The 22087-nt window shown below is 44.9% G+C and overlaps 1 protein-coding gene across 5 annotated transcripts; it reads left to right on the plus strand.

The window, feature by feature from the left end:
- Nucleotides 1-809: 809 nt before the first annotated feature.
- Nucleotides 810-21756, plus strand: IMMT (inner membrane mitochondrial protein). Of its 5 annotated transcripts, none has more exons than XM_005517915.2 (15): nucleotides 810-913; nucleotides 5623-5699; nucleotides 6092-6281; nucleotides 7641-7761; nucleotides 9935-10015; nucleotides 11074-11175; nucleotides 11723-11859; nucleotides 12849-12952; nucleotides 14847-14982; nucleotides 15916-16045; nucleotides 17687-17701; nucleotides 18715-18938; nucleotides 19784-19915; nucleotides 20355-20484; nucleotides 20805-21756. In XM_005517915.2, exons 1-15 carry the CDS (start codon nucleotides 869-871, stop codon nucleotides 21410-21412), a joined length of 2232 nt encoding a protein of 743 aa, XP_005517972.1. In that variant the 5' UTR covers nucleotides 810-868; the 3' UTR covers nucleotides 21413-21756. The 5 variants fall into 5 exon arrangements, with proteins under 5 accessions (XP_005517972.1, XP_014117660.1, XP_014117649.2 ...); XM_014262174.2 differs by lacking the exon at nucleotides 810-913 and adding an exon at nucleotides 2989-3009; XM_014262185.2 differs by lacking the exons at nucleotides 9935-10015; nucleotides 17687-17701.
- Nucleotides 21757-22087: the final 331 nt, after the last annotated feature.

Here is a 22087-nt window from a genome sequence, read left to right on the forward strand (position 1 = left end):
GGAGTCTGGCCGGACTGGTTGAAGGATGAGATAAAAATGACTTCTGAGAGCTCTGAGCCAGAGAAGGTTTATGAGCGATCTGTGAAAGATTACAGCTGTAAATTGTTGATAAATGCTATAAAATGTGCTGTGTTACATTCAGAGTGGAGGGACTGGAGCATCTCTTTCGTGAGGAAAGGCTGAGAGAGCTGGGGCTGTTCAGCCTCGGGAAGAGACACCTGAGGGGACGCGATCAATGTCCATCAGTGCCTGAATTTATTTGCATCCTATCAGTGCTCAGAGCAGGGGCCAGGCTCTGCTCGGTGCTGCTGGGCAATGGGATAAGACAGAATGGGCAGAAGTTGATGATACCCAGGAAGTTTCACCTGAACACGAGGAAGAACTTCACTGTGCGTGACGGAGCACCGGGACAGATTGCCCAGAGAGGGCGTGGAGTCCCCTCACTGGAGATATTCCAGAGCTGTCTCGTTCCAATCCTCTGCCATGTGCTCTAGGATTACTCTACTTAAGCAGGGAGGTTGAATCAGATGACCAATTGTGGTTCTTTCCAACCTGACCCATTCCGTGATTTTCATTTTTGTTTTATTTCGCTCTATTCCGTCCCGCCCGCCCGCAGGCTCCCCGGAAGGCGCGAGCCCTTCTCCGCGCACGCGTCCCCGCGCGCCTGCACCACCCCGCCCCTCAGGCGTCGCGCGGCCCGCCCTGCCCTCCCATTGGCCACGCGAGACCCGTCACGCGCGGCCGCCCCCTGGCGGGGCGGGAGCGCCCGCGCAGGCGCAGTGCCCGCTGAAGGGGGGGGCGGAGGCGGCGCCGGCAGGACCCGCGCAAGGCGCCTTCCCGCGGGCCGCGCCGCCCCCCGCCCCGAGCCATGCTGCGGGCGTGCCGCCGGGCGGGGCTCGCCGCGGCCAAGCAGGTGAGCGTTCCCCGGGGGAGCCCCGCCACCCGCCCCCGCTGTAACCAGCCCTGCGACCGGTACGGCCGGACCAGGCCTGTGGGGAGGGGGGAGTCCCTGTGACCGCGGCTCGGCGCGCGCTGAATGACTCCGCACGAGCGGGCCGCGATTGGCTGCGCAGCCTTTGACTGGCGGCCGTGACCGCCAACGGAGGCGGGGGGCGGGCGCTGGTCGGTGGGATGTACTACCAGTCCCAGCGTGCACCGCGGCGGGACAGCGCGGGACGGAATGAGGCACCGCCGCAAAAGCACGCGGGGACTCGTAGTCCTGAATGGGGTGGCGGGGCTCCGCGTTGCTTGCTGGGGGCTGTAGTCTCGACCGCCATGCCCGTGCCGGGCCCGCAGCTCCGCTGCGTCGCGCCCGGCCCAGACTCCGGGACAGCGCCGGGAGCTGCGGGCGTTGTCCGTGAGCCGGCGGGGGCTCGGTGGGGACGCGCACGGCTCGCCGGCCCCGCGCGGATGGCGCGTGGATGGGTGGCAGGCGCGCTCCCCGGCGGGGAAGGACGTGACCTTGCCTTTCCCGGCGCGGCCTCCTGCGCAGCCCCTCCTGAACCCGGTGGGTCCGGCCGCCCGAAGGGTCGGGACCGGCGCGTCCCGCTGTGTAGCGTGGTGACACGAGCAGTGTCAGCGCTCATGTGTAAGGGGCTCCTGTCCACGCGGTGGGACACGAAAAGGACACAATACGCGATGCCGAGGGCAGAAGTGCCCGTGGGACTCGTGCTGCATGTCCGGGACCTTTGCCTCTGCTTATCAGCAGAGATAAGGATGGTGATATGCTGTGGAGCCTTTTTAAAGCAGTAGGCCAACTTTAGGAAGCCACAAGGGTTTATAGGTGAGGGTGACTCCTTTTCCAAGGCCCCAGATTGTATTTCAGCTGCCTGATAAAAAATAACCCGATTAGATCACTTTTTTATCCTGCTTTTCATCCCCGTGTTCATTACCCTCTGTTCACACGATTTAGCAAAGGAGAAGCTGTTCTTCCCTCTAAAGCTCCAGCCTTTCCCACTGCAGCAGCTGCGTTTCCTCTGCTGCTCTGAAGGTAACCTGATGCCCACTGAAAAAAGGCTCTGGGTTTGCCTGACTGTGGAAAGTTTCTTCTGGAAGTTGAGAAGACAGAAACCAGGCATTGGCTGATATTTATCACTTGAGGCGATTTGTACGTGCTGGGCCTTTAGAAGACTGTGTCTGGAATGACTGTACAGCTCCGGAACAGCCAGGGTGGTGCTTTGCAGCTGGAAGTTGGTCATCGGGCTATAAATATTTGGTGCAAGAGTCACAGAGTGCTTTGGATTGGAAGAGACCTTAAGGCTTTATCATTTCAAACCCCCTGCCCTGGGCAGGGACACCTTCCACTATCCCAGTTTGCTCCAAGCCCTGTTCAGTCTGGACTTGGACACCTCCAGGGATAGGACATCCACAGGGTTTTTTTTGGGCAACCACACCACCCTCACAGGGGAGAATTTATCCCTAAGAACTGTGAAAACACAGAGATGGCACAGCAGTCTCTGAAGTTTGTTATCTGTACCAGAAAGCTCATGGTGGAGACTGGGAAAACTTTATTCATTCTTTCCTACTGTGAGGTCTGTGCATGGAGCATCACTAAACTTGTAAAAGTAAATTGAGAGAAGGGGATCTTCATCACTTTCAGAAATGTTTTCTGCTACATGTGCAGTGCTGCAGAAAGACTTCTCTCTTGAAATATTTTTTAAGTTTTCTGTTAAAAGAAATAGGGTTTCTAGTAAAAGTATGTGATATTTGGCAGAAGTCTTGAAGGATGGGAAATCAGAGTTCTGTTGTTGTACCTTACCTCTGTCTTACTCTGAAGTTTCTGGTTTCCTCTTTCTGTTTAAATGCATGAATCCTATGTTACAGAAATTCTGGATCAGGATGCTCGAGCTTGATGCCTAAGAGAGGTTGAGCTGGAACTGAATGAGCAGAGGATGGTGTGTCCTGGCCATGGTTATTTGAAGTTACACATAAATTATAAACCTGCAAGGCAAATTTAATTTGTTTTAATGATGTTCTGCCATGCCTTCCTGCTCTGAGCACTATGGCAGGGTGAGTTCACATGGATATCCTTAAATGTCCTTAAATCACTGGGGCTCATAATATTAACCAGACTGAAGGTGAGACATGCCCTGCAAAGTGATTCCTGTGGTGATTAAATAGTAGATAATGAATGTAAAATAATAAGCATTTAAGAAGTTGAGTGAAACAAATATTTTGTAGAACTGCTGGAGAAGGAGGAAGGGGCACCCTGCAGTGCCCTTGCTGTGGGCATCCTTACTGTGTTCGTGCTGCCTCATCCAAAGAACTTTCTCTCTTCTGCAGGATAGAAAGTGGTTTATTTCTGCTTTTTGAAGGGTGCAGCAAAGCACATGTGATGTATTTCTCCAAAATTCTTTGAGGCATTATTACAAATGGCAGGGGTCTAAAAATTTACAAATTCCTGGAAATTATGCAAAGGGGAGATTAGAAACTACCTGCAAGTTTCCAAATTATGGTGATACAGCAGATACAAGCAATATTATTATGGTGGCCAAAAGAGAGCAATGCTTCTTTAAAAATTGATTTTTAAATCATCTGTGGTTTTTTGGAGGTGTTCATGTATTTGTATATGACGGAGGAAAAATTGAACTTGGGATTCTGTTTATAAAATGTGGATACCTACAGATTTTAATTTGCTGTTCCCTGGCTAGCTGTGGAAATCTGTTGCAATGTCTTAAAAGATACAATTGATGAGGGCTTGTTTTGGGTTTAATTACAGCTCCCATTTCAACATGTGTGAATCCCAGTGCCGGAGATGGACGGCCTGTGTTTTGGTTCCTCTCATCTCAAAGAAAAATAAATAGAAATGAGAATTTAATTCTAGAACAGTCCAGGCTGGAAGTGATCTGGAATGATCATCTGGTCCACAGGGCATCTGGACTAAAATCAATAATCCCTCCAAAAACCCCCTTCTGGTGAATAAAACATAAATTCTGAGCTAAGAGAAGCAGGTGTTCTCCTCTGCCTTGGTGGCTCCCTGAGCACAGCCTGATCCCGAGGGCAGGAACTGATGTTTGCTGAGGGTGTAGAGCCATATGGATCCAGTGTTGTTTGCCATCATCAGGTGTGAGTGGGGGTTTTAGCCACCAGGGACAGGGCTGGCCGAGAAGGCAGCTCCAGCCCGAGCAAGGATGTGGGAATGATAATGATGCAGGGTGCAATAGCCTCCAGAAAGCCTGGCCAGGAGGCTCACAAGTGGTGGCTTATTTCTGAGGGAGCACCATCTAAAATAACATCATCCCAAAGTGCTGGAAATTCAGTTTGAACTGATGAACAGAAAATCAGGAGTTTTTCCCTTCTTATTTTATTGGATTGAGCTGTATGCATAATGCTGGATTATTTTGCTCCTCCTGTGCTTCATGGTGTACTGGGAGTCAGGAGCATGTTCAAAAGTTGATAAGAAAATGATTTGTGAGTCTTTTATTAGTGAAATTCCCCTTGAAAGGACCAGTGAAGCCTCAGGAAGTGCTCCTGGGGCAGTGAAGTCAGAAAATCAAAAACATTACAGAATATATTTATTATATTGCCCTTTCTATCCATCACAATCCAGAAAACCACCCACAGTGAGGGCTCCTGAAGGTCTCAGAGCTAAAAGGAGCATGTTTCCTCTCGCTGTACATGTGCTCCTGCTACTAATTAAAAATGCTTTGGCTGCCTTTGTGGAAAGAATAAGAATGCAGTGTTCCTGCCTTTTCCTGTCTGTGCTGTTGGACAGGGATAGGACCTAAACCACAAGAGTTGTGCATGTTATTGCCATGTACAAAAGGCAATAGAAAAAGTTGTCTTCTGGGGTTATGTTGTAGTGAAGCATCTTCCACTTTTTTCTTTTTTAAAGAAAAAATTCCCTGTTGGGCAAAATACCTCAACTGTGGGAAAAGTTCTTTTTGTACCATGTGCTTTGATTTCTCGGGAGTCCTGTACTTCCCTGTTAGTAATTCCCACATGGGGAAAAAATCTCTGAGGGCAACAGCGTGTTTTCTTCTTTCTGTAGTCTTAGAGTAGCTTAACCAGTCTTTCAGAGAAGATAAAAATCTTGGTAATGTGGATTTTGTTACATAGAATATAATAAAATATCACTCTTCATATACTAATTTAATTTATATTGTAATATGATGTCTGTCTGGAAAGTGTACAGGTTATTAGTTCTTTTAAAGAAGAGGTCTTGGTTTGTAAGCTCAAGGAGAATTGCTTGTATATCTTAATAATTAAAAATAGTTTTAAGCATTTAAACAGCTGTTGTGTCCTGCCCTGCTCACAGTGAACTGTTCTAGTGCATGAGATTGAAGTGCATCTGAAACTAACCCAGCTGTCCTGCCCGTTACATAAATCAGCAAAATAAATGCAGAAAGAAGCTGGGGTAGGGGTTTGTTCCTTCTTGTTTTTCAAATTTTAAATTAAATTTTCAAATAATTTAATGGCTGCTTAAAAAGCCCTTAACCTGCAAGTTGCACATGGGAAAGCTGTCCGTGTGTTTACAGAAAAGAGTCCAGCGCTGTTCTAGGTCACAGCTTTCCTACAGACACACTGAGGCTGTGGCAGTGGAGCAAATCAACAAACAGTCCTGCTGTTGAGGGGGAGATGCTTCACTGTGCTCACTGCTAACCCTGCCTCCTGCCCCCACAGAACAGTCGGTGTGTGAGAGCCTCACTCCGTCCATCGCACCTGTACCGTGGATATGCCACCCACTCCGGAGAGTCTGGGTACGTAGCAGGGTTTGGAGGGTGGAACTGGTTCTGTAGGTGCAGTGGCCAAGAGGGAATCTGCTCCTTGGTTTCACATGAGAGCAGACTCCTGGCAGTGGGGATTTTTGTGTGGAGTAACACCTGTTCTCATGTTCCTTGTTTGGTTCAGTCAGATTTAGATGAAGAAATTTAAGATGATCAGTATTTATTGTGGAAGTTGTGGGCTGCCATTGTACCTTCGGGTTAGTCGCTAACCAGTATTGTACCAGGGTGAAGGTGATTTAAAGCAGGTTCTGGGCTTGTTGGCAGATCTTGGAACAGAGTGGTGGTCCTCAGCTGTAAGCTGAAGACTCACAAACTGATGTTTGCCATATAATGTAATTTACATCACTCTCTTCTTTCCTCCTCAGCATTTCTGTGGGCAAAGTCATTGGTGCAGGTCTCCTGTTTGTGGGTGGAGGGATAGGTGGAACCGTCCTGTATGCCAGCTATGACAAACAATTCCGGGAGAGCGTGGAGAAGGCCATTCCCTACTCTGACAAACTCTTTGAGATGGCACTTGGCCCTGCACCTTCCAGCACACCAATGCCAAAGAAACCAGTAAGTGTTTCCCATCCACCCGCACACATTCACTTCTCTGGTTTTTAAAGAGAGTATCTGCACTTAAGTTTCAGATTCTGATTAATTTTGCTTTGTGCTAAGAATTAAAAATGTTTAAGATTCCTTAAATTAAGGTGTAAGAATAATGAACTGAGTTCCTACTTGGTGCTGCAAAAGTGATGCTTGTATGTTTCCTATTGCCATCTCATGATTGTGGTGTGTGGGTTGTAAAACTTATTTTTATTTACATTAAAATAATCAGTAGAATCCCAGCTGAATAGCTGCTCTGCTTATACTCAGAAATAAAATGGGGAGAGAGGCAGGTGACAGGTTGGAATTTAACTGCTTTACTAGAGGTTTAGTGTGTAGTTAGTGGTGTAGCAGAATTACAAAACTTACTCTAACTGAACTTACTTTAGAGAGGACTGAGAACATTCTTGAATGAGTAAAGATTTGAATGGTACAGAGCCAGGCATAAGCATCATACTTTGAAATCTTAGTGGCACTACCATGGAGAAAGGAGAATCTGATACTGCCTTTGGCACAACTACGGAAATTGGAATCTGGAAGTTTCTCTGCTCCTGCATGTGAAAGAAAACACTTCCCAGTAATCAAGAATACTGAAAATCTGCTCTGGCCATGTTTTTTTTGTGCTTTGAGAAGCCATTTGGCTTTCAGGAAACTCAAAATATTTTTAATTGAATTTAAGAAAGTTGTTCTTAATGAGTGGGGGAATATCAGTCGACAAAATTTCCTCTCTTCTCATTTTAGCTACACTTTGTGTGATCATTCAGCTCTTGGTGCTTCCCAGGCACTAGGGAATTTTACAAACCAGATTGATCAGCAGAGTTACTACATCCCCAGTCATGGCTCTAACTCAGATGGTTTTATTTTTACCTTGTGGCTTTCCACAATGGATATTTAGGGATTAATAACATAAAATGTCACAATACTCTGTGTTTGAATGTTTATCTGCCCCAACCAACAGCATCTGAAGCCTTTGAAAAGGAAATCAGTGAAGCCAAACTTGGGGTTTCTTCATTTAACACACTCAGAAGTGTTTGGGATATTTGGGGCATGAAACTATTTGTTTTTTATGCATAATTTAATAAGTAATTATTTATAGTGAAAACCTCCACAATTCTACCTGTATTTTTGGAGAAGTGAAAACTGTGAAAATTCCTTCTGAATTAAAAATCAAGTCAAGACACTAGATAGCTGTTTTCATTTACACTTTGAAGCTCAGATATATGGTACAGACACCTGGATATGGAAAAGATCTTTTCTATTGTACTGGAATCAGTGAAATCCAAACTGTTTGAAAAAACTGATGGTATTTTTCATTTCTGACTTTTCAAGATACATCAAGGTCCACTGAAGATCTCATCTGTAGCAGAAGTAATGAAAGAGTCTAAACAGCCTGCTTCCAAATCCCAAATTCCAAAACCTGAAACTGCTGCTCCTACAGAGGAAAAAGGAGGTAAATTTATAAAATGTCATGTATAAATAAGCAAATGATGTAATGATGCCCTGTATCATATATGTTAGAGGAGATGAAAATTGTCCTTTGAATGGTTGAGGGTAAATGTTGTAATTTCTTAGAATTAATGTTTTATTTTCTTTCCAAGTCATAGCATTTGCCTAAAATGGCTTTAGCTTTTGTTTTGCCCCCTGTTTTTTAGGAAATGTATTTAATTTAGAGGATATTTGGAATCTAAGATGAATAGTTACTAACATTCATAGTTAAGATATGAGACTTGGCAGGACGAGAACTTCAGGTGCTGGACTCTGAGGCTCTTGCAAATACAAGACACTTAATTTTGGATAATTACTGGGCTACTGTAAAGCCAGATCAAATGGAACTCATTTAGAGAGGAGCAGTTGTGATGTCTTTTTATGTTTATTGCTAATGGCTCTGTATGTGTAACTAATATCTTGTTGCTATTTATCTAGGAAATCATCTTCTTCTGGAAATAATAACATCCATATCCAATTAATATGTTTCTACAGAGGAAAAAATTAAGTCTTATGTCCCTGATATTACATTATAGCACTTAGCATGGAATGGTTGGGAAGGGAGCTTAAAAATCATCTCATTTCAACCCCCTGCCAAGGGCAAGGACACCTTCCACTAGGCCCATCCAACCTGGCCTTGAGCTCTTCCAGGGATGGGGCAGCCACAACTTCTTTAGGCAGCCTGGTCCAGTGCCTCACCATCCTCACAATAAAGAATTTCTTCCTAACATCTGATCTAACCCTGCCCTCTATCAGTGTGAAGCCCTTCCCCCTTGTTCAGTCACTCCATGCCCTTGTCAGGAGACCATCTCCAGCTCTCATGTAACCCCTTGTTGGTAGTGGAATGTATTAGAAGCTTTTCCCGGAGCCTTCTCCTCTCCAGGCCCAGTTCTCCCACACTGTCCCCACAGCAGAGATGCTTCAGCCCTCGGAGCGTCTTTGTGGCCTTCTCTGGACTTGATCCAACAGGTCCATGTCCTTCTAATATGGAGAGCCCAGAGGTGAATGCAGCACTGCAGGTGGGGCCTCACCAGAGCAGAGCAGAGGGGCAGAATCACCTCCCTTGACTTGCTGCCTGCACTGCTGGGGATCCAGCCAGGACACAGGTGGTTCCTGGGCTGCCTGTGCATGTGACAAGGTCATGACGAGCCTCTCATCCACCAGCACCCCAAAGTCCTCCCGGGGGCTGTTCTTGATCCATTCTCCCCCCAGCCTGTGTTTGTGCTTGGCCTTGCCCTGACCCAGCTGCAGGATGTTGCACTTGGTCTTGTTGGGCTTGTTGAACTTCATGAGGCTCACACAGTCCCACCTCTTGAGCCTGTCCAAGTCCCTGTGGATGAGCATCCCTTCCCTCCAGCGTGACTGCACAGTTCAGCTGGATGTTATCAGCAAACCTGTTGAGGGTGCATCAATCCCACTGCCCAGGTCACTAACAAAGATGTTAAACAGTCTTAGTCCCAGCAGTGACCTTGAGAAACACACTTCTCACTGGTGTCTGCTTGGACATTGAGCCATTGACCACAACTCTTTGAGTACAACCATCCAGCCAATGCCTTATCTACAGAGTGGCTCAGCCATCAGATCCATGTCTCTCCAGTTTTGACATAAGGATGTCATGCAGGACAGTGGCAAATGTTTTCAGAAATCCAGGGAGATGATGTCACTTGCTCTTGGCTTATTCAGCTCCTTTGTATCTATGGAGGGCCTTATCTGCTTGGTCATCCTGCTCAGGCAGTCTGTAACAGACCCTCACTGTAATGTCACCTGTCCCTGCCCTCCCTTTAATGCAGACCCATAAACTCTTGGTTTGCTCCTCATCCATCCCCAGGCAGAGCTGCATGCACTCCAGTTGGTCATTGACAAAGCGGGTGATTGCACTCCTTGTCTCCCCTGCCAGGCCTTCCTAAAGAGCCTTCATCCTTCCATTCCAACACTCCAGTCACAGGAGCCATCCCACCATGTCTCCATGAAGGGAGGTTCCCTTTTCCTGGGTCCCTTTTCCCAGCAGCTTTGGTTTAAGCCCCTCCTCACCAGCTCAGCAGGCCCCTGGCCGAAGATGTTGTGGCCTGTGCTTCTCTGGCAGACGGAGCCCGTCTCCCCAGCTGTACTAACTGGTGTGTTCTGCAACTGTTTAACAGCAGGCAAGGCTGCAGCACAGATCATCTCTGCAACAGGGGTAGCCATGTCGGTGCCAGCTCCGGGGATACAGACTGAAGAAGGTGAAAAAAATCATATGAATTACAATGAAGAAAACCCAAATCCTCTAGTTTCACGTGCATGCATTCTTGCTTCTGTGTTGGTATTTGTCATTGTTTAAAGGTGTGAGTTTCTGTGCCTTGTGCAGAAAACCTTTGTCATCTGTTAATAGATTTTTAACACAGTGAGAGCTGCGACTGATGCCTGGGACAGGTATAGGTGTGAGCACAAGAGCACTTTGTGCTGAACTGAACTTGCACATTCCAGTTTGCCCTGCTCCTGGTGGCTTTGTGACTGCTGTTCAGTCAGGTATCTCTGCCCAGGGACAAGTGAAGAAACTGTTCACTGTTAAACTCAACAAGAGACATCAGCCTCGAGATGATGATCTCTTCCAGATGAGATTAGATTACATAAATTCTTTTAGTTATGAACACATTTTGTAGAAAGCATGCCAGGGGTAAGTACATGCTGCAGAGTAATATCAGCATTATTCAGAGGTGATCTGATGGGTTTTGTTGCAGCTTGAGGCTGAGAGCTCTGGGCTGTTTCCTCAGTTCAGATGTAACTTGCTGTTGATCTTGAGCATTAGTTAGATCCATTCTTGCTCTTAAAGGCATTTTAGGTGGCTGTAGGCAAGGGAATAGAGTATAATTGTGATCCACCATAGCCTTCTCACTCATCCTTCATTGTTTGGGTTGAGTTTTGTAAGTGTGCCAGAAGAGAACTGAAAAAAAGCAAGAACAGAGATTCACTTGAAATTTAAACTTGGCTCCGTGTTTCTCACTTCTTGCTTTGCTTTTGATTTCTGAGTTTTGTGTAATTTTGTAACTAGACTATGGAAAATCTCCAAATGCATGTCGGGTGTCCGTACTCTTGTCTTTAAGTTGTGAGACTGGCCTTTATAATTATGGATATAAAGATTCTTCAGGTAGTTCCAGCATGGCTTTGAGCAGAAGTCAGATCTACAAAGTGATACCAGCTATAAAAATCAGTTTTGATAGTTACTTCCCTACTAGTAACATCTGTACACCAATTTTGACTCTCCACTTAAGCAGTTTGACTCATTTTTCCTTCCAAATAGGTAAACAACTTGAAGGTTCCCCTGCTATAAAAGAACGCCCCCCAGAAGAAGTTGCGGCCCGGCTTGCCCAGCGAGAAAAAGAGGAGCAAGAGAAGGTATCAGGTGAGTCCACACTGTCACTATTCCTGTGTGTGTTGCATGGGACAGAACTGTGGAATTGTATTGGCTTTATTGTCCTAAGCTCCTCACACACCTCTTGGTTGTTGTCCCTGTCTTGAGTTGGCAGAGGAAGTAGCGGTGAAGTTTCTTCCACCCACTCAGAAGCAACTGAGAATTGAAAAATAATGGAAAATTTGAGATTGGAATGAACTTCAAAGTTCAAGGAAGATACAAAAATTTACTTTTTTTTCTCTTAAGAACCATTAAAACAAATGAACATAGGATATACCTGCACCCCCCTGCAAACCCACAGGAAAGGTCTTCCAGTGGGTGGTGTTTTGCTGTAGGTGCAGCCTTGCCCCTAAAACCCTGCTCCAAATGAGGAGAGCATTTTGGTGACCTTGTTCTGTAGGTGGCTGTTTAGCTCCCAACCTGACCAGTACTTTTAGATCATAGAAAATAATATAAGAGATGTATAGGCTGTAACATGTAATTTTACTAATTATAAAGTCTTTTCTTTATTGTTTAATTGACTTAACTTCTTTTCCAGCCCTTGCAGCAACTCTAGAAGGAGCCTTGAACAAAACTGCTCGTGTAACCCTTCAGGCTATCACTGCCCAGGAGTCAGCTGTGCAAGCAGTGAATGCCCATTCCCAAATACTGAAGGAGGCCATGGATGAGTCTGAGGTAAATTGGGCAAGAGGGGAAAATTTTTCCTTTTTCATTGTATTTAGCAAAACTTTAATCTCAATTAAAAATAAACTTGAAATCTTTCCTTGCAATGCCTTTATATTTATCACAGTTTAAACTTTTCTGCTTGTGAAATGTGGTATAGTTAAATAATACAGAGGTTTTGATTTTGAATTTTGCTGAGTTTTTTTTTTTTCCCAACTCCTCTATGTTCTTTTTGCAAGAAGAAAATTCAAGTTAAGACATAAATAATTTTTACACTGTAGTTTAATTAGTTTTATTTTAATTCCCAATCCTTTTTTTTACCTAGTTAAGGTCACGCTGTCCACCCCAATAATTCCACTGAACTTTTTCCCTTTGCCAACATTCTCTTGCTGGATTTTTTGTTTCTTGTAAGGAAATAGGGAATGTACAAGTGGGTAACATTTGTGGTGTGCCTATGCTGAGGTTTGTGTGGATCTGCCACTGCCCATTCAGTTCTGGAGCAGAGATAAAATCCAGTTGTTAATCAATTAGCAGCAATTAAACATGGGCAACCAACCAAGCACTCAAGACTTAACCTAGTAAAGTAACTGCCTTAAGAGATTGCTTTTAAGCTTATACTAAGCTTTGTTTAAAATCAACCAACTTTGAATGTATTATGGTACTTTAAGTATTAAGCTTAAAAGCAATTTTAAAGTATTAAAGTACTTTTATACGTGTGGAGATTTTCCCCACAATACATTGTGCACCATACAGTGATCCTCATGTATGCTCTTCCCTGTGGTTCAGGGAGAAAAACCATTAAGAATCAAACAAAACCAAAACAAAGTGCTGGAAGATAAACATCACTTGTAGAGCTTCCAGCTGTGCTGTTGGAAAACACAAGAATGGTGCTCAGTTTGAGGGAAATGTTCAGCGACATGTGAATCTCGGCAGGCTTCCACTCTGTGGTAGTAATTGTTCAGTAATTGTAATGACCCTAATGAGGAATCTGTGCTTCCCAGGATGCTGGGGAGAAAAAATCCTCCCAGTGGCGCACGCTGGAGGATGCGCTGAAGGACCGGAGGAGGGCAGTGGATGAAGCTGCCAACGCCCTTCTGAAAGCCAAGTGAGTTGCTTAAGTCTTGGAGTAATAAATGACATTGCTCATGTGAGGGCTGGCAAACACCAGATGAGTTTCTAGAAAGTGTGGAGTCATATTGAATGATCTGTTTGTGCCAAATCAAAAAACAGTTTAATACTCATTAGCGTGAGCATTTTAATTTGACATGTGCAAACCTTGGGTGCCTGTGCACAAAGTCCTCCCTGTAGCAGAGAGTCTGAAACGGTCCTGTTCCTTTTAAGAAGTTGTTTATCTCCTTAGTACTAACATGGAGTGCTGGTAAGTCCAAGCAAGATATTAAAAAAAACCAACACAGTCCTTCTAGTACTATTGTTGAATAATTTTGTTAATAATAAACCTATTAATAAACCTAATAATAGAACTAAGGACTTCAGCCTGAAGAAGGGAAGGCTCTGGGTGCTTCAAGCACCCCAGCACCTAACAGGGCTACAAGAGAGCTGGGGAGGGACATTTTTACTATGGCAGAACAAGGGGGAATGGCTCCAACTGACAGAGGGCAAATTTAGATTGGATATTAGGAAGAAGTTCTTCCATGTGAGGGTGGTGAGGCTCTAGCATGGTTTGCTCAGAGAAGCTGTGGCTGCCCCATCACTGGAAGCGTTCCAGGCCAGGTTGGATGGGGCTCTTGAGAGACCTGTTCTAGTGGAAGGTGTCCCTATTTGTGGCAGGGGGTGGAATGAGATGATCTTTAAAGTCCCTTCAAACCAAACTGTTCGAGGATGACTCCATGAGTGCACTCTGTATATTGAGTCAGTAACATCACCAGCTTCTTTTAGTTGTAATGATGGAATTAAACCTTGCAGCATCCTTTGGCAGTTCCCTGTGTCCACAGAATTGCTTTTAAGCAATTAGACTTTTACTGAGCACATGCCTAAGAAAAACTTGAACTCTGAATGGCAGCACTGCTCGTACCCAGGGGTCTGTATGACCTGTGTTGATGTGCCCTATGTGTGGTCTGTGGGCACTGAAGGAGCAGGAATAAAATGACAAACAGTATCTCCAAGATGACCTTGTAATGAAGTTCCAAGAAATAAATTTGGAAACCCTTTGATGCTTCTAAGGTTGAGAGGGTAACAGCCTCCTTGAAACTGCATGGTCGCTATCACATTGTAAACTTCCCTTATCTTTGGTGTTGCTGTGCTGACTAAAATTAGTGGGAGGTGTAATTGAGTTTTCATTGTTAAAACAAAGCTAATGCAAACCCCACATGCACCAGCTTTCATTCTCTATTGCTCTACTGGATATCTTTGCTTTTATTTATTTTCTTAATTTACTTATTTTAAAGCTTGTTCCTTATTCTAATGAGGTCATTGGAAACCTCCATTGGTTTGAATGGATTTGGAAAAGGAGCATTTTTTCACTTTTTCCTTGATTTCCAATTGTGCTAGAGGAAAGCATTTCTTTCCTAATTACAAAAATCCATAATCTATCTTTACAGAGCCCTATAAATTCTCTCCCATCCTCATTAATCTTCACCAGTCACCATGTCCAAAACACTGCTGCAAGCGTAAGACATCTATATTAAAAATGTGTCCTTGCCGCTGTTACGTGCTGGAAATGTCCACTGTCTAATTCTAACCTAGTTTGACTAATACTAACTCTTTCTAGTGAACTTCCATCTTCCCTCCAGCTAAACCCTGAATACTAATTGCAGTGTAAATAATTCTCATTTTACATGGAATAGCCACAGTGACACCTTTAGATTTCAGGCTGTGGGAAAAAAATAATCCTTAGTCAAAGCATCTTAGAGTTGGTAGATAGGAAGCACCAGTAGAGTTACCCAGTAGTTCTTCCTGTGAGTACCAACAGCATAAAGTAAATTTTTTGGGGTGTGATAAGCCTTGTATGTGTTACACTTAGCAGCTGCTTCTCTTTTCAGAGAGGAGTTAGAGAACACAAAGGGTGTCATTGAGAAGGCCAAGAAGTCTCAGCTGGCAGGAGCCAAACCTCACATTGCTGCTGCAGAAGAAAATCTCCATCATATGATTGTGGACTTGGACAATGTGGTGAAAAAGGTAAAGCTTCCTCAGACTGTAATTTCCTCTAGAGTAGAGAATCCTTGGCAGATTGTGCAAACCACCCATTCCCAAATCCTCTGCAGGGGGTGAGATATTTCACAGAATCACAGAATATGCTGAGTTGGAAGGGACACATCAGGATCATTGAGTCCAACTCCTGGTCCTGCACAGGACACCCCAAGAATTCCACCCTGTGCCTGAGAGTGTTGTCCAAACACTTCTTGAGCTCAGACAGGCTCAGTGCTGTGACCACTTCCAGGGCATTGTGAATTGTAAATGCATCCTCTTATAGCTGTACTCAAGCTTTGAGCTGGTTATATTGCCACTAATCAGACATGGCAAGATCTTCATGAGAAGTGTCCAGGTGGCTTGATGGTGCCAGTCCTTTCTGTTGGCAACTTGTAATTCTTTCCACTTGATTCCAAGGTAATTTACCACAGGGTTAGGGAGGAGTTTGTGTGCTAATGACTTGGTGGTAAATCGCTTTGCAGTTCAGAAGACTGGGAAAGAAATGTAAAGGTGAAGGTTATCTCCCTTTGCAGGAGAGCTGGTAATTCATCAGATATGTTTGGAGTGAATATAGCCTGATAGTAGGAGCATCAGAACTCACTGTGAGCAAAGAAAAGGAGCTGGAGATGTTTTAAGATAAAAACTGAATTCAAGATACTCTTGGTCCTGTACAGGCTACAGACTGGCTCTTACAGTGGGCATGTGAAGCAAAATGGATTTGTGATAGTTCCAGCAAATAATTATTGTGTAAGAGGTTTAATATCACAGGGTGGGTTTTTGTGCTGTCCCAAGCGAGTATGCCTTGTTTGGACTGGGGCTTGATATGTGCCAGTATCCCAGGGCTTGGCTTTAAATTGTATGTGCTTTCAGTTTCAATCCCTGCCTTGAAAACCAAATTAATCTCATCCTTGTTTGTTCCAGGTTCAGGCAGCACAATCTGAGGCCAAGATCGTGGCTCAGTACCATGAGCTGGTGGCTAAAGCCAGAGAGGAGTTCCAGCGGGAGCTCGACAGCATCACCCCTGACGTGAAGCCTGGCTGGAAGGGGATGAGTAAGTCTCCCATTGGAGGGGGGTTACCTCATGCTCGTTGCACTGTGGTTTGTACTGCTTGGCCACTCAATGTCCAGCATCCCAGTTTTCAAATTTTCACAGTATTTGGTTGGTCTGAAGTGAAAATGATTCACAACTAAATTAAGTAAGCTAAAGCAGGCATTATGAAGAGAATTAGTTCTATCTGTGCTGTGTGGGAAGTATCACAAAATGTAGCTCTTGTGTGATAAATAGCATATTGGTTGTATGAACATCTCTCCCCTCCCTGGTATTTCAGGAAGGGAGCCAGTTCATTCCAGATTTCAGTCAAATCTGTGTTAATCAGTAATCAAATACTTGGTTGATTCTGTGATTTAGAGGTATTATAAAACACCGTTTGATAAAGAACTCCCTGAATTTTTCTACATCATCACTGAAACTGAGAGGTTTCATTGTTCATACCCTGCCTGCTGCAGTACATTTTATTTCTGAATTAAACTGACACAGTAACACACCTGTAGCAAGAGCCAGTGCAGCACAAAAGCAGTGCAGTCAGCTCACCCCCAGCAATGCTCCCTGCACACTCCTTGCCTTAACTGCTTTCATTTGAAAGACAAGCAGAGTTGCAGGAGGTGGATTGTGTGTGTTCATTACTGTGGATGAGCTCCTGCAGGAACCCATGTGTAGCATGTCCATGGAACAATTACTGTCTGTGGTAGTTCAGAAAAATGAATTCCCTAAAAACCCCAGCTTTCCAGATATTTCCACTCAGGGTTTAACATAAATGTACTAAGTGATCTCAGACTTTTCTAGCTGATGTGTTCAGAAGCAGCTGTTAAGGCTTTATTTCCAGGTTACAGATTTTTTTATAGAAGTAATAACTGCCATTTGAAAAATAGAAGTGTTGTCAGTATTTCCTTAATATTTTTTTGAAGTATACAATGCAGAATTACAACAGATTTTCTTAATGGTATTTTATGCTTTAGGAATGTAGACCTTAGTCCACAAAATAATTTTCCTGGCTAAATGACTACAGCAGACCTTTGGAATGGTCAGTTTTCATTTAAAAAACGGCCAATCCCACACCCAGTATATGTGGGGAAAACGTTTGAAATTAGCCAATAGTTTGTGGAGTTTGCTTTTGAGGTGTTGCTAATTCTGCAGAAAAAAAACTTATTTAGGCTCTCTGGAGATGGAGCTGCCTTTCCTTGCACAGAAGAAAAATCTTGGGTTTTGCGATCACTGCCATTCTGTGGGAGGAAAGGGAAGCTCCTGGTAGCTTCCATGTGCCCTGTTTCTTACTGGTGACCAACTGCTTCTGTTTAGATTTTAGGTTCTGTAAGAACCTAAAAATGTCAGACTAAAACTTCCAATGTCCTGTTGCACTTTCCTACTTCAAACTTCTGTTCCTTGCTTTGGCTGAATTCAAGTGTCCATCTGTGGGTTTCCAAGGGTGTTTTTAGTGGTTGGGGTGTCTTGGGCTAGGTCTTGCCTGTGTTACAGAGACTTTTATACTCCACACACTGTTCTTCCTTAATTCCTAAGGACTTGGTCTCATGTTTAAGTCACTGTAGATAAGCTCTTAGTTTTCTGTTTTACTTTTGCTTGACTGCCTTGCTGTAGTGAATGTGCATTAACTTTCCCAACTTCTTTCTGTTGCAGAGATAACTGACTTAGGTGAGTTACTGTCACTTGTTCTCGTCCCTTGAAAGTTATCGCTTCTCTTTGTCCTTCTTTATGTTTGTGTGGGGCATGGCTTTAAGTTACAGGCAGTTATCAACAAAGGGTGAAATGTGGCATTGCTAGAATATTTCAGGCTGAGGTATGCCTTGGGATCCTTTCCAGTCCATTTTACACACTTTGCTTAAACCACAAACTGATCTTTTTGTAACACTTTTACATCCAACAACTGAGCTTGGTGCTGCTGGTCAGCTTTCCCACTGGACAATGAGCACCACTGCTCCAAGTCCTTCTGTGCCAGTCCTTTGTCCAGCACTCAACAGCAATGTGATGAAAGACTGTGCAGTCATGCTTTAGACCCTGAAGGAATGCTTTCCCAGGTAGTCCCAGCTTTCCATCCAGATTATTTAACTGGCAGCCAGTGCAAAATGAGCTGCAGCATTTTATAAAGCCCTTCTCAGGTCACCAAATGCTGCAGTGGTAGCTTTGGTCCTCCTCTCCCAGGTACAATGTGGTTATGAATTGTGCTGCCCTCTGAGTAGCCAAATCTGAAGGGTAAAACCTGGGGTAAGGAATCTGATTAGGAGCACTTGATCTTGAGGTCTGTTGAAGAGAAAATGTAATTCTGTATGTCCCTCACAGTGACATTCCCTGCTGCTCTGTGTGCTGGCAGAGGGGAAAATAAGTGGTGGTGTAAAAACCAAGAAATTACAGAGCTGTTGCCAGTCTCTGAGTGTGACATGGATATGGAAGTGTAAATTACAGCTGGGAATATTTTGGAAGAAACGAAGATAATTTCTCTCCTGGAATGAAAATGCAGTTCAGGAAGTGGTCTCACATGGGCATTAGAAGAGGTCAAGGGCTTGAAGTGCTCAGAGACCCTCCCTAGAGCAAGCTCACTGATCAATAACTGCTTGGAGCCCCAGAGTGCTCAAGTGGGAGGTGGGAGGGCACTGCAGTGGTTTCCCTGTGGTTTCTAGTCCCTCCCTCATGCCCTGTGTTTCCTTCAGCTGGGCAGTTGTCCACAGATGACCTGAACTCCCTGATCGCGCACGCCCACCGGCGCATCGACCAGCTCAACAAGGAGCTGGCGGAGCAGCGCGTCCGGGAGCAGCAGCACATCGAGTCTGCCCTGGAGAAACAGAAACTTGAAGATAAAACAGCTTTTGAGGTAGCCGTGGCCAAAGCGCTGGAGCGTCACAAAAATGAGATTGAACTAGAACAGGAGAAGAAGGTAAGGTGGCCTAAAGGACCTGGTTAAATCTTAGGCTCAAAAAGGAGGGAGAAGAGTTAATGGAAAAACCCAAAGGGAAAACTTGGATGTTGTGGGTAGTGGGAGACTTCGCATAGGTGACCCCCAGGCTAAACATGGAAAGGAGATGTTGAGCAAGGAAATGGCTGCAAAGTTGGAATGGTAAAATCATACAAGGAATGACTTTGTGAAGTTACTTGTCTCCTGTTGGAGATAGGATTACTGGATCAAAATAAATCCTAGCATGATTTGGGTTAGAAGGGACCTTCAAGATCACCTTGTTCCAGCCTCCTGCCATGGACAGGGACATTTTCCACTAGACCAGGTTGCTCCAAGCCCCATCCAGCATGATCTTGCGAAGGGGTTGGGGCAGCCACTGCTTCTCTGGGCAGTGGCTTACCACCCTCACTGAAAAGAATTTCGTTGTTGGATCTGACCATGTGTGGCCATTATAGGGCTACGTAGGGAAAAGGTAAAGTCTTACTTATTTATTATTTGGAAGCTCATTTATAAACCAGCTTCCAGTGTTTTGAATATTTGATTTGACATGTTCTGTATTTTTTATATACTATTTTGATAGCTGCGTGAAGTGCTTACTAAGTAACCAGCAGTTACTGACATGGTGAACCACAATTCTATTCCTTAAAATCTTTAGCAAAAGGCTCAGCTGTAAAACTGGACCTCAGCAGGTCTTTAAAATGAAAGACAGGCTCTGTCAGTGCCACTACTCTGAGGTGTCCCCCAGTAATCACTGATGTGATACTGTGGCAGTGTGTGACAAGCAGCTGAGCTGTAGGTGGTGCATTACACCCCTCGTGCATGTCCAGGTGGAAGAGGTGCGGGAGGTGATGGAGAGCGAAATGCGGACCCAGCTCCGGCGCCAGGCTGCTGCCCACACCGACCACCTCAGAGATGTCCTGAAGATCCAGGAGCAGGATCTGAAGACGGAATTTGAGCAGGTAAGGGAGAGGAGTCCCCAGGGGAATTAAAGGGATACTTAAACCCTTGCAAAGCACACGTTTCATGTGACAAGAGCCCTGAACCGTGTTCCAGGGGATTGAAATGGGGGTTGGGGAGGGAAGCAAGCTTACCCTGAGGTGATACAGAGTGCCTCAATGTGTGGGTTTTATTCAGACTGATCTGAAAAGCTTTTGCTATAGGTGATAAATTTTTGACACAATTGCAGTAACTGTTGGATTCATGCCAATAACGTCTCTTACTAGTATATTGTATTTACTGTATGCATGGGCCCAAACAAGGACAATATAATAAATATGTGTTATATATATTATATATAATATAAATATTATATATTTACACATCTATAAATGTGTCTTAAAAATAAGGTAGATATTATTTACCAGCTGTTTCTGTTACTTGTATTACACTCTGTTTCAGAACCTATCAGAGAAGCTCAGTGAACAGGAGATGCAGTTCAGACGCCTTACTCAGGAACAGCTTGACAACTTCACCTTGGATATAAACACTGCCTATGCCAGGCTGAAGGGAATTGAGCAAGCAGTCGAGAGTGAGCACTGAATTTCTCTGTCTTTAAGGACTAAAACTGAGTTCCCCAAAGTCCCCTTGCCCAAACTTGGGCATCTAAACCCAGGCTTAGGCACACAGCTCACACTGCTGAGCAGCCAGCAAACCCCAGATGAGCAATCTGAAGTGGTCCTTCCAAAAGCTGTCTTGTTCTGGCTCTAAACTGTGGGACAGACTTGCTTTAGAGCATGTGCTGAGGGGCAGCTGCTTTGGAAAGCAGAGGGAGGAGAGGGATGGCTGTTGCTGCTTGTTCTCAAAGCCATGTGTCCCCAACTGAGAGCCCCTTCTTGGCTTCCCTTGCAGGTCACGCAGTAGCAGAAGAGGAGGCCAGGAAGGCCCATCAGCTGTGGCTTTCCGTGGAAGCGCTCAAATACTGCATGAGATCAGGCACAGGGGACGGTCCCACGGAGCCCCTGGGGAGCGCGGTGAGGGCCATCCAGGCCAGCTGCGCCGACAACGCCTTCACGGAAGCCTTAATAGCAGCTCTCCCCGAGGAGTCCCTGACACGGGGCGTGTACAGCGAGGAGGCCCTCAGAGCACGGTTCCACACGGTCCAAAAACTGGCAAAACGAGTGGCCATGATCGACGAGACGAGGAACAGCCTGTACCAATACTTCCTGTCCTACGTGCAGTCACTGCTGGTGTTCCACCCTCAGCAGCTGAAGCCACCGGCTGAGCTCAGCCCCGATGACCTCGACACATTTAAGTTACTGTCTTACGCTTCCTACTGCATCGAACAGGGAGATCTGGAGCTGGCAGCCAAATTTGTCAACCAGTTACGAGGAGAGTCGAGGAGGGTGGCACACGACTGGCTCACGGAAGCGCGGATGACCCTAGAAACCAAACAGATTGTGGATATCTTGACAGCATACGCCAGTGCTGTGGGGTTGGGAACAACCCAAGTGCAGTGAGCTAGGATTGGAGCTTTGGAGGCAGTTCAGCTGTTCAGTGCCAGAGAGAAAGCCCACGATCTCCTGAGGGTTCAAACAGAGCTGTTGGCAGGGGCTGGAAGTGGTAAATCAAAGCACGGGTACTGTCTTGTTTCCTTGCACTGTATTTAATTTCACCACCTGTTGTATTTTTATTGGTTTTGAGTTGTCCTGACAACCAACTTCAGGAAGCTTCCCTACAATTTGTGTAAGAATTAATGTTTCCCCATCTTACACGTGGGCTTGTGATCCAACCAAAATAATGTTTGTAACCTGCCATTAATCATTTGCCACTTTGTCAGCTGAATAAAACAAGACTTCAACCACTTGTTCCTGCTGTTTAAGTCTCCTGTTTAAACATCAGCTACAGCTGGGCAGTACAAAAGCTCAGTCTTTCTCCATGACCTGAAGAGTTGAAATTCTAACCTACTTCTTTCAAGGAGCAATAAAGCAAGAATTCACTGCTGTGATTTCTTAATTTGTACAGCATTAAAAAAATGAACCCATCTTTGAGTACAGGATATGTACAAAACTGGTGTCAGAGCACATTCTGTTTCTTGTCAGAGCTGCTCTGCTGTAGTTCTAGAACATCAGGTATTTCTATCAAAGGTAAACTGATTCAACCAGTTTTTGTTCAAGGATTATCAGAATACAGAC

The sequence above is a fragment of the Pseudopodoces humilis genome, chromosome 6, assembly GCF_049639895.1.
Source record: "Pseudopodoces humilis isolate 2021_Gansu_Grassland_sample_001 chromosome 6, ASM4963989v1, whole genome shotgun sequence".
NCBI lineage: Eukaryota > Metazoa > Chordata > Aves > Passeriformes > Paridae > Pseudopodoces > Pseudopodoces humilis.